This window comes from Danio aesculapii, chromosome 16 (genome assembly GCF_903798145.1).
Source record: "Danio aesculapii chromosome 16, fDanAes4.1, whole genome shotgun sequence".
NCBI lineage: Eukaryota > Metazoa > Chordata > Actinopteri > Cypriniformes > Danionidae > Danio > Danio aesculapii.
In genome coordinates, this window is record NC_079450.1 from 26016694 (window position 1) to 26028442 (window position 11749).

General features: G+C 35.0%; 1 protein-coding gene across 2 annotated transcripts; it reads right to left on the reverse strand.

Moving 5' to 3' along the window:
- Positions 1-3719: 3719 nt before the first annotated feature.
- Positions 3720-11531, reverse strand: tmem79b (transmembrane protein 79b). 2 transcript variants are annotated; one of them, XM_056475861.1, is made up of 5 exons: positions 11429-11531; positions 7769-8386; positions 5326-5520; positions 4960-5182; positions 3720-4242 (listed from the first exon to the last, which is right to left on the reverse strand). In XM_056475861.1, exons 2-5 carry the CDS (start codon positions 8373-8375, stop codon positions 4047-4049), a joined length of 1221 nt encoding a protein of 406 aa, XP_056331836.1. In that variant the 5' UTR covers positions 8376-8386; positions 11429-11531; the 3' UTR covers positions 3720-4046. The 2 variants fall into 2 exon arrangements, with proteins under 2 accessions (XP_056331836.1, XP_056331837.1); XM_056475862.1 differs by having other exon boundaries at positions 5326-5515; positions 7764-8386.
- Between the last annotated feature and the right edge of the window lie 218 nt (positions 11532-11749).

Sequence of the window (11749 nt, forward strand, 5' to 3'; positions counted from 1 at the left end):
CATAACAATACTGTACTCTTTCTTGTCATTATGCTCTCAAAAAACAAACCTTACCTGAATCCTAAAGAATTATACAGGTATGCTTCTGATGACCAAACATGTCACTATGACGTACTGAATCTGTCTGCACTGACCAAATACATTCAAATGTAGCCAGAGTATCAGTGATGGGATGAAAACTCCAGCAATCACATGAGCACGTGTGGAAGTCACCCCTGAGCTTGTTCTCCTGTCTCTGGATCCACACCACTGTCCAAACCTGACAGGACAAATCAAACAGGACAGACTATTGAGGATGTATTAATCACAGCATGTATATCAGGCTTATAAACTCACAGTGCAAATTCACTAATCAAGACCATCAAATTAATAAATTCACTAATGTTGATCCTGGACTATCAACTATAAAAATTCACTAATGTTGATCCTGTATTCAAGCTTTTCTAACTCACGACTGTACCATTGAAGGACTGTTGGCGTTGCGTGTTAATTTGGTGATTGTTGGAAGACCTTCCAGAGCTTGATATTGTGTAACTTGAAGCAGTTGGTGGTTCCATGTCTGTGTCCATGGCTGTTTAGATGACAAGAGAAAATAATTTTTCTAAGACCCTCTCAAAAAATAATCACACGCATGCACATCTTATCTCAAGCCTTAGTTGATCATTTCAAAATTTCCTTTTAAAACTATGAATAGAAATTTGAGCCATTGGTGCAAGAATAACAGAAAAATAGAGAAGTGTGTGAATCCAGTCAGTGCATTCTTTGACAGTTCAGTGGCATCTCTACTAATAAGGAAACTGAACTGCATTAAAGGAAATTATAACCCCACACTTAAATATCCTATTTGAGCTCCAAAACTATTTTTATAAACATTATTTTTCAGTTTGTGTTTGAGTAGTATTGTTTTTACATTAGTTTGAGAGCAGGTGAGTAGATACAGTAGGACCTCCCAAATTAGTAGATGATTGAATTAATGTCAGGCCTGTAGCCAGGCTGGTGAAAGGGGTGTTTTTTTTTTTTTCTCTCTCGAAGAGTGGAGTTATACACCTCATTTTCTATTCAACTATGGAGGTTTAAATATCGCATTTAAAGCACTATTTTAAGCTGTATTAGCTTCTGAGATGGTCATCATAACCACACTTTTTGATGTCAGATTTAGAATAAAGAAATAGGAATAAATTCTTACTTTTAAAATACTAATTACATCATGTATCATTAGAAAACAAATAGGAATCTGCCTATTGTCATTTAATAGGCAAATAACAAACAATAAACTTTCCTCAGATTTGAACAAAATATAATTAAAACATAATAATAATAATAATAGTGTAGAGCTTTACGTTTTCTTTTTGTAAAAAAAGTACAATTGAAAACTCATGATTAACAACAATAACCACAAATTAGTATTCAAAGTAATTGTAATATGGACTGATTTTAGTGCTTCACAACTTATATTGATCAGTTGAGTCAAGAATAAGTTCCAAGATTTAGAATAAAAGTCACTTGTAAAAGGTTTTCTCTATTTAAACACAAAACAGTAACGAAAGAGAACCACTTGGTCTTTTTTTATTTTATTAACATTTTTTACATTTTTGACCAAGGTCAAAAATGGATCCTCTATGAGTTTATTCATTTATTCCATGTTTGACTTCTATGCTATCATAAATTGTTAAACTAACCAATCAAAAAAAAGAGTTTAAGACCAAGAGGAATCTTCTGTTTGAATATTAGATGTGAATTACTTAAATGACCAAATTCTGACTGAGGAAAGTTAAATGGTCTGGCCAGTTTGTTATTTGTGTGTAGGGTTCAGTTTTTAATTTAAAACTAATTTTAACAGATCCACGAAAAAAGAAGTCAATGATAGATGATAATAAAAATTATGTAAAAATGTACATGTATAAGTAAAATAATTATTTATAGTTTTCGTATTTCTTTATTATACATTTTCGAATTTAAAATGCTAATTTCAACATTATTTATAAAACTAATGTAAAACAGTATAAATGCACATGTGTAAATAAACACTTAAAATAGTAATCATATAGTCAATAAGTGGTACATGAAAAAGTGTGGTTATGATCACCATCCATCAAGCAGAAACTGTGCTTAAAATGTCACTAAAATGCAATATTTAAACCTCATAAGTAAACAGAAAATTTGGCAAATGACTGCAAAATAGTCCAGTTTGTCAGAAAAAGAACCACCCCTTTCACCAAGGTGGCTTATTTAATAATCCTTTTTTGTGTTGTAGACTTATTATCTGTTATAGCAACACTCTGCTTACCCAAAGCAAGGTAACTAACACAGGCTAGTGAGAGTTAATTGCAACGTTAAAGAATAGGGCCATCATGAAAGAAAGTGAATCTAATATAATAAACAGCCGACAGATTGGAACGTTAGACTGACGCAAACCTGAGTGCTCTTCTCGGGGCCGGGAATCAGGCTGTGGGGGTTTGCAGAGGGTCTCGATTGTGTTCATACAACACGGTGGTCCTGTCTGAGACTGAGGACACGATCTGCAGTGACTCCAATCCGGCACGAGCGCGCTCCTCGAGTCTGTGTAATAATATTGTGGTCGATTAAACAAGTGGCATTACATAACTTGATTTGCAACTTCCGACAGACAGCTGGCATAGTGAGCATAAAATTACCACAGAACATCAGTACCGATCTAAATACACGCAAGGATCAAATCTCAACTTAGGTCAAATTTATGAGGACAAACGCAAACAAGTGACGATATCTTTCATAATAAGCTAAACCATTAAAAAAAATCAAACTGTTTCAAGCACAGAGGAGGCCTAAAATATATATTGACGTGATTAATTTAGCTTTTTTATTGTTTGAATTAATTGCGTAACAGTAATGAAGTTAATCATCAATCTTACCGCAGCAATTTCTCCTCAGCTTTCGAAAAGGGCAATTCTCCCTCATCCGAAACAAACAAGCGCCGTTTCTCCTTCGGCTTTGAGATGTCATTCCGACTCGGACATTTACAGTATTATATCAGTATTATATAAACGATTAGTTAAGTCACAAATAAGTTATAAAAGGGTTAGTCATAAATGGTTAGACCTGGTAGTCCTCCGTCAACCTGTATTCGACCTGTCAAATGAGACTTCAGGAAACAGCATTTTGACCGCCGACAAAAAACAAAACAAAACAAAACACGACAACTTGTTGAACAGGTTCACTTTTCACGACTCTTTGCGATTAACAACGTTTTAGTTAATTTATGTATGTTTATTTATTACCAAAAACATTTATTTAAAGAGTCTGACTGTTAAAAATAGTACTTAAATTAAGCTCAATACACTCATTTGCACAACAGATAAATCTCTTTGAAGCTTTGATTATCATCTCGCAAGTGGTTCAGAAAAAAAAAACTACTTGTACCTTTCTAAACCTTTTTACAAATCTGTTAAAAAATATATAGGTCGACACTCTGAATAAACTTCACATTGCCCTTAAACTTTCAAAGAGAGATAAAGGAGTGGCTGTGGAAAATTACAGGTTTGGGCAAGCCACTAACTTCACACACAACACAACAGTTTAGACTTGAAAAAGCAAACAGTGCCTAACCGAAACTTTAAAAAACGTGGTATAAATATTCAAAATTGTGCTCATTCTGTTGATATTCTCATCTTAAAATAGATGCATTGAAACAGGTTCATTTGAAGCTCTCTTGATGGATGAAGCAGCTTATTCCACTCATGTTTGGCTGCAATAAAGGGTTGTTCCTTTTTTTAATTCATAGTTTAACATCTAAAGTTACACTAGTTCCCAAGTACTATTCACAAGTTAGAGAAAAATAAAACATTCCCTTCTTTCTACTTCTCATATTTCTCTCCTTTTGAGCAAAGTTCTGGCAAATCGAACCCATCTATTCTTTATCCAAAAATGCTCTGGGATGCAAAGAACAGGAGAGGAAAATGAATCACACTCTTAGAAACCAATGTCTCGTAGTCCAATTTAAGTTGGCTATAAGCCGAAAGAGATCTGGTCTATATTTGGCAGCAACAGAATAGTCATGTGTGGCCTGTTTATCCCCAGAACCTCTGTTTGTTGGAAGGAACAGGTGGATCTGGGATGTTCGGGGCAAAGATGGAGCCTGCAGATTCTGAGAGGAAGATGAAGTAGATGTTGGCTACCAGCATAACCAACATGGGCAGAAACGAGAAGCCAAAGCCAACACCTCTCAAACTGCTGCCACACGCCGCTGCGACCCAGTACAGCAGTCTGTGATGGACAAAAAGGCACTACTTAAAAACTAAAATTATAAAACATTGAATATCTGAGATTCTACCAGCACCATAATATGTGCATAAACACATTTAACGCATAAACAACGAAAAATATGTAAAACAACAAGAGATTACTATAAGTGTTTCACAACATCCTAGCTAGGAAAAATATGTTGTAATTTCTTTGTACGCTTTCAGGAAACATTTCTGAATGTCCTCTAATTCAGTGGTTCTCAAACTCTGGTACGTGTAACACTAATGGTACGCGGGCTTCCTTCCTTCTAGTGGTACGCAGTACGCAATACTAAAAGAATAAAATTAACAAGAGGAAGAGGCGCGCGGCACTTGCGGAGCAGATACTCGCCAGAGAAGCCCTTTTCTGCAGACAAGTCCTGTTGTGTTGGCATTTCAGTTACTGCAAACACAGGAATTTCCCCATGCTGCATCATTGGTAAAATAATTATTATAAATGTGTTAAAATGTGTGCTCGTAGTTGTGTAAAATAATGTGTTTTTGCCCAAGCATGGTTTCAGTTAGCTATAAAAACCTGCTGTAAAACCCTGAATATTCTATTAATGTTACTTGAATGTTTGCTTTGAGAAAACCTTTCCAGAATATTTGCTGAAGGTCTGAGAACGTTTCTAAAGTGTTAACAGCAGTTCCTAAATCAGACATTCCATCCTACAATTTTCAGGTGGATTCTGTACAGTACCTGCCAAAGGCAAAAACAATGGTGAGGAGGGGAATAAGTTTAAGCAGATCCTGATTCAGGTAAGCAGCCATGACAGTCAGTTGGAGAAAGTAAAGCAGGAAAAGCGAGATGGAGTCCTCCACATAACGCTGATGAACAGCGACTTGCTTAACTTCCTTCTCCCCTTCAAATCGTGGTTTCAAGGAGCGATACCACAGACGGGACACGCCAAGAACCAACATACCTGAGATTTAAAAGAAAAAAGAAAGAGAACAATGGTTACCTGTGATTTAATGATTCAGCTCTGGTTGTACACAAAAAGACACACAGTATTTATCAATGTAGAAACTCAACAGCCTCATTTTCATCTCAGCCCTTCCTGCTCACCAAGAACAATTGGTATGACTGCAAAAACTGAGCAGCGCAAGGTGTAGACCAGCCTTAGGGGGGCACTGTCCAGTAGAGGAGCATCAAAGGGCAGGAAAACATAGCCGCCCCACACTAACAAGGGGAAGATCAAAGCTGAAGTGAACATGGAAGCTCCCAGTTTAAGAGCATCACGGTTACAGCAACCACAGTTACCTGTGAGGAAAAAAAAAAAGATTTCATCATGGCGGTGGGTTCACAGTGTTGGTCCTTTTTCATTTTGTATAAAGGGGTGGTCATATTAGCAAGATTTTCAGACTGCCTAGTACTGTATTTGTTTATCACAGAATTCACTTGCAGCAAGTCTACACCGTGAATTTGTGTTACCAAATTAAATCAATTGAAAAATTTGAATGGGAAAATCTTATCAGCATCAAGTCAAAATCCCAGTTGTGGAGCTACAAATTGAAATGCCGGGATTTTGAGTGTGAACATAAAACAAAACAAATAAAATATGCAAATTCATTAGGTAAATAAAAGCATTTTTATTTGTAAAAGGTCTTAAATGACTGTTCAAGCATTAAAAAAATATTAATAATGAAAAAGTTAATTTATGTTTGTCATACAATCTTTTACATTGCCTTTTAACCCTTAATAATGCTCTCAATGAAATACCCATTGGAAAAACCCTGGAGGATTACTGAAAAATGAAATCAATGTCAATACAGTAACCATGTGTTCTATGCCCGTGAAAGAGTTAAGGATGCAATATTTTTATCTTGTTTGGCTAGTGAGACTTTCGCACTGTTTTTAATCTGCTATTATTAAAAATGGTGTCACAGTGGCTCAGTGGTTAGCACTGTCGCCTCACAGCAAGAAGGTCACTGGTTCGAGTCCCGGCTGGGCCATGAGTTTGCATGCTCTCCATGTCTTCGCGTGCTTCCTCCGGGTGCTCCGGTTTTCCCCACAGTCCAAAGACATGCGCTATAGGTGAATTAAATAAACTAAATTGGCCATAGTGTACGAGTGTGCTTGTGAATGAGTATGTATGGGTGTTTCCCAACACTGGGTTGTGGCTGTAAGGGCATCTGCTGCGAAAACCATATGGTGAAATAGTTGGCGGTTTATTCCGCTGTGGTAACCTCCGAAATAGAGACTAAGCCGAAGGAAAATTAATGAATAAATGAATATTATTCTACATTACTTACTATAAACAAAGAAAAAAATAAAGCTAAAATGGAATCTCAAGCCAGATATTTGCAATATGATTTCAGGCAAGTGATTTTACACAATATAATATTATAAATGTACAGTTTAAATTAATATCCAAATAATATTTTGAAAATAATACATTATATTTTAGTTTTAAATGACTGCTAGATTATAGCAAATGTAATTTATATTTTCATATCATGCACCGCTAGGAATATCTTTGCATATATAAAAACATATCTATAATCAGTTGATAAATATGGTACTGGTTAGGGCTGCACAATATATCGTTTCAGCATCGATATTGCAATGTAATCATTCACAATAGTCACATCTCGAGTATACGCAACATGGAGCCTGGATTATAATTATATAATATAATAAAATTTATAATGTAATAATAATAATAATAATAATAATAATAATAATAATAAAAAGTGGTTTTTGAGGCCTGTGACTGTGTAAGGGACGTAAACACATTCAGGCCTAAAAATTGTACCAAATTTAATTGTTTATAAAATGAAGACTATGCAGTATTATTTTACATTTGATTATTGCTGAATACCTGAATACAGTATGACTCCTCGGAAAACAATCAAATGCTGTATTTAACTTGTATCTTTTTCATTATCTGCTTGTTAAGTTGTGACGTACGGAACACTGTTTCCGGGTCCAAGCCGCTACTCATTTGAATTGAGAAAATATTAAAGGGATTAAAGGGAATTTTTTATAAAATCTTAGTGTACACATGATTCTCTGGGCTTGCTGCATCACAAATACCAACATTTTTACAATTTATAAAAAATGTCTCACTTTCTGGCCATCTGATATTAGGCATGGAGATATATATATATATAGTAATTGTAATTTTCGAAAGTAATACAGTGCTTTGTAAACGATTATTATTACCATTTGATGAGTCTCCCCATACAGTTAGATATAGCGACCCAGAAGCTGCTTCACGTGACGTTACACTTAACAAGCTAATTGAATTGCATTTTATGCATATGCACTCACCTACAGAACAATCCTAATCAATCTAAAATGATAATTTTTATTCCAAAAAGTTAACACTTCTAGTTAAATTGTATTCATAATGCAATATATATATATATATATATATATATATATATATATATATATATATATATATATATATATATATATATATATATATATATATATAAGAATACAAAAATAAAGCTTTTTAATTTCGTGCAGCCTTATAAAACTGTTCATTTAATCAGCTTACAGCAGTGTGATTTGTGTGTATCGGGCCAGTCCTGGTAATACTCTTCTAGCGGTGTGCCATGTGTCCCATGTGACCCAAGGAAAGGGCTTCTCTCTTCCTCTTCTTGATCTCTCCAGTTTTCTGCAGCCTCCTGATGGCTGGTGGAACGCAGGATGGTGATGCTGGGGCTGAAGACTCGAGCTGCGTTCTCCGGCATTGTGTTGACCTCTTCCAACTCGATCTCAGTGAAGGTGCTTTTCACTCCGTTTCTCAGATCGATGCCAGAAACTCTCTCTTCTTTCCCAGCCTCCATTTCCCTCCAATCCTCACCAGTCTTCCTCTTCTCTTTCATCAAGAACTCTTCCCTCTCGCTCTCAGTCCGGCTGAGACCACCGCGAAGAGAGATGCAATCGGACCTCACGCTTGTAGTTTCTCCATCTCGGACTGGGGGAATCTGTGTTTCGGGTTTGTTCTCCGGCCATGGTAGGGTACTGGATTCCATTTTTGCAGACATCATTGGCTCTTCTTCATCCTCATTGCTCTTTACATCCTTTGTTAACTTGTCCACTTCTGCTACCCATTGGGGGGTTTGGGGAACCGCCACTGGTCCAGAAGGGCCCTTGTCCATTGTCCCTGGGCCTGAAGACAGAAATTCTAACAATGAATTGTGAGAAACTGCTGTGTGACATTATGTGAAAGGCCATAACACACTGGAACTAATATGTTTATGAGGAGAGAGAGAATATTTTGTGAAACGCATTATATTACAGCACAACACGGCAAAAGCCTACTCCAGTTCAGACTCTATGAAGATAACAAGATCATTCCTTATGCAAAATTAACCATGCTTTGATTTCAAAAATAAAACAAACAATTAAAATATTAGGCAAAACAAAGGTTCTGCTAAACTAACCATGGTTTAACCTTTGTATTTGTGGTAAAACTGTGATCATACAGTTAGTACAGTTATAGATAGGCCTGTCACAATAATCAATATATTGACTTATCACACCACACATGGACATAACCTCAAAAAATTTTGGTGATGTAATATATATTGCCCATACTTAACAACTAATGTCAGCAACATTTTAGCTGAATGCACAGTCTCTGTCACTTCATCCAATCTCTATCGAAGTTTTCATTGACAGTATGGTTGAAATAAACTATAGTATTTACTAAATAATTATTTACTATAAAGTATTATAGTAGAGCAATTCCAGCGTTATGGATGTGACATTTGCATTAACAACGCAACACATAAATTGACAGAGAAAGATGATGTTAAAATTATATCGAAACACCTGTTTTTTTTTCTAGAGCAACTAACCACAGAATTATGGAATCAGAAAAATATCAATCTGTAAACATGTTTTGTACTATAAATCAGGAAAATAAACATGTGTTATGCATGTTTCTCTGAATTAAACTGCACAACCCAAAAGAAACAACGCTAATCAAAAGGATAATAGTTGGCTCTCTACAGAACAAAAATGATTGGTTTTATTTTATTTAAGATTTTTGCATTTATGAGGGAAAAGTGTCGTTATGGATGTGACATCTCTCCGTTATGGATGCGACAGATGTGAAATTGCCACGTGTGTGACTTTGGTAAATCAAATATTATAGTTTGAAAACATTGACAGAGACATTTTTGAGGATTTCTAAAACACTGTAAAAAACCTGCTTACACACAAAAACCTAGAAACTGATTCTGTATTTTAGTGAAACTTTTTTTTTATGGCAAGGTTGACATGTGCATGGAATTGCTCGGTATATTCGGGTGCCTAATGACTGAAAATACATCTGGTAGAAGATGTGGCCTGTTCAGTGTCCTGTGCCTCTATTTAAAAGTTTAAATTGACTTTGTTAAACATGTTACTTTTTCCTAGTTCTTGGTACCTTGGCGTTTTGGTAACATTTTTATTTATTCGTTTAGCATATATACGTTTTCACATTCTGATTCCAATGTCTAATTATTAAAGTTGCTATAATTTTATTGATAAATAATAAAATATTAACTGTTCTTTGTAAGAGAAAGAACTTTTGTACTTCCATTATGATGTGATTACTTTCATTATATAATGAGTGGCATCAACTGATTTTAAAAGAACAATAATATCGTTTATCGCAATACATTATGGTGCAATATATCGTACAACAAAAATTTCATATTGTGACAGGCCTAGTAATAGACCCTTTTGACATTTCCGGGTTCCTCAGTAGCAGAAAGAGTCATAGTGGGGAAAACACAAAGCGCAGTAAATGTAAAATAAAAAAATCATTTGTTTTATTCTTCCAATCTTAGCTGCTCAAATAATAAAATAAATACTCCACGATGATGTTATAAAGACATTCAGAAAAAGGGGAAAAAAATAGTGAGAGACTATCAGCCAGAGGAGAGAATAACATCAAATTTGCAGTCCTGTGCCATAGACGCTGCATTAGAAACACTTCACATAAGCGGTAATTATTATATATTTTTTTTCTTTCGTAATTTAAGGCAAAGATGATATTTTACATAAATAAATACATATAGTGTACACAAATAAATATAAAATAAAAACAAATTAAAAATATAAAAAACTTTCGAGGATTTAAGATACTGATGACCATTAAACACATCATAACAGGCTTGTGAAAAGGGTCAATATAGTATTCCAAAGACACAGTTGCTACATGTTCACTGTAATAAAACTATTAGTATAAAAAGATGCTTGTATCACCTTAAAATTAATCATGGTTCTTAAAATGTTAAACAAGTAATTATGGGTCAAACCCATAAAACAAATCTTACATTTTAAAATAAAAATGATTTCTACTAATTAGTGTTTTCAATTATTTTGAATGTGGTTACTTCCCTGCTGAAATAAACAACACAATCACACATTAGAAACCATGCCCCCCTAAGGCAAGAATTAGTGCCAGTAGAAACCCACAGTACCATCTGTTTCCATTAAAACCAACATTATTTCTACTAAAACAGTTTAAAAAGATGATAACTTATTTGATGTTTTTGTTGTTGTTTTCAGCAGGGTTATGACTGCCGAGAGCTAACTAATAACTGGTTATTCGTCTGTTTAAGGCTTTAAAAACTAGTTTCAACCTGAATTTAAATCAAGGAACATTACAATTTAAGCATAACAATTTTCTGCAAAACAAACTGTAACGTTAGCTGTTATGACACACAGCTGGCTAGCAGTCAAAAATGCTCACGATACTAACAGTTAGCTGTCAAACGTGTAGCTAAAAGGAATTCCTCAAATAAGGCAAAAACACATTTATTTAACAAGAAACTATGATCTACGTTACTAAACTTTAGCCATAACTCGTGTCACTGCAGCAAGCTAACTTTAGTGTTTAGCTAGTTTCGACGAAGAATCGAATCGAGCGAGGCCGAAAAACCAACATGGACCCTCCGCATAAACATAGCGAATTCAGACCAACCAAACAACGACAACACTTCATCTCAGTCTTTTGTTTTCTACAGGAGACACCACATCTCTATTGAGTCCTGCGGGCTTAGTTTAATAATGAGATGAAGGAGATTCTGTAACCAAGCCGAAACTAATGTAACTTAAGACTTTTGATATGACAAATCAATCAAACAGCTAAAACTCATTGGAGCGACACAAGTTGTGGAACAAACAACATGCGAAGAAATACTAAATCTTTCCTTACCCAGATTTCAGCGCTGGTTGAGATTTCTGAATTGTTTTATTTCCTCTTTTGAAGTGTAACTCCCGTGGTGGAAGTTCAGGTGTGTCCAGGTGAAGTTTCTTAAAGGGACATGCGCTTAAAGGGGAAGTTCCTTCAAGCGCTTTCATTATACGAAGTGTGCAGGCCTGCTTACGAAAGTATAGACTACATACATACAAAAGTTAATATATGCATAAAATATAATACAGTATATTACGTAATTTATAGTTATTTATTAGCCTCTTCATTAAAAATTAAAACCAAACCAAATTATTGTGGCACTTGTTAAGATGTTAATTTCTA

What these genes read in the sequence shown, in the direction of transcription:
- tmem79b (XM_056475861.1), bottom strand. Translation starts at nt 8,375, where the DNA reads ATGGACAAGGGCCCTTCTGGACCAGTGGCGGTTCCCCAAACCCCCCAA. An exon ending in TACACACAAATCACACTGCT is followed by an intron (nt 5,521 to 7,768) that starts GTAAGCTGATTA and finishes TTTTCCTCACAG; the next exon opens with GTAACTGTGGTTGCTGTAAC. An exon ending in ATTGTTTTTGCCTTTGGCAG is followed by an intron (nt 4,243 to 4,959) that starts GTACTGTACAGA and finishes TGTCCATCACAG; the next exon opens with ACTGCTGTACTGGGTCGCAG.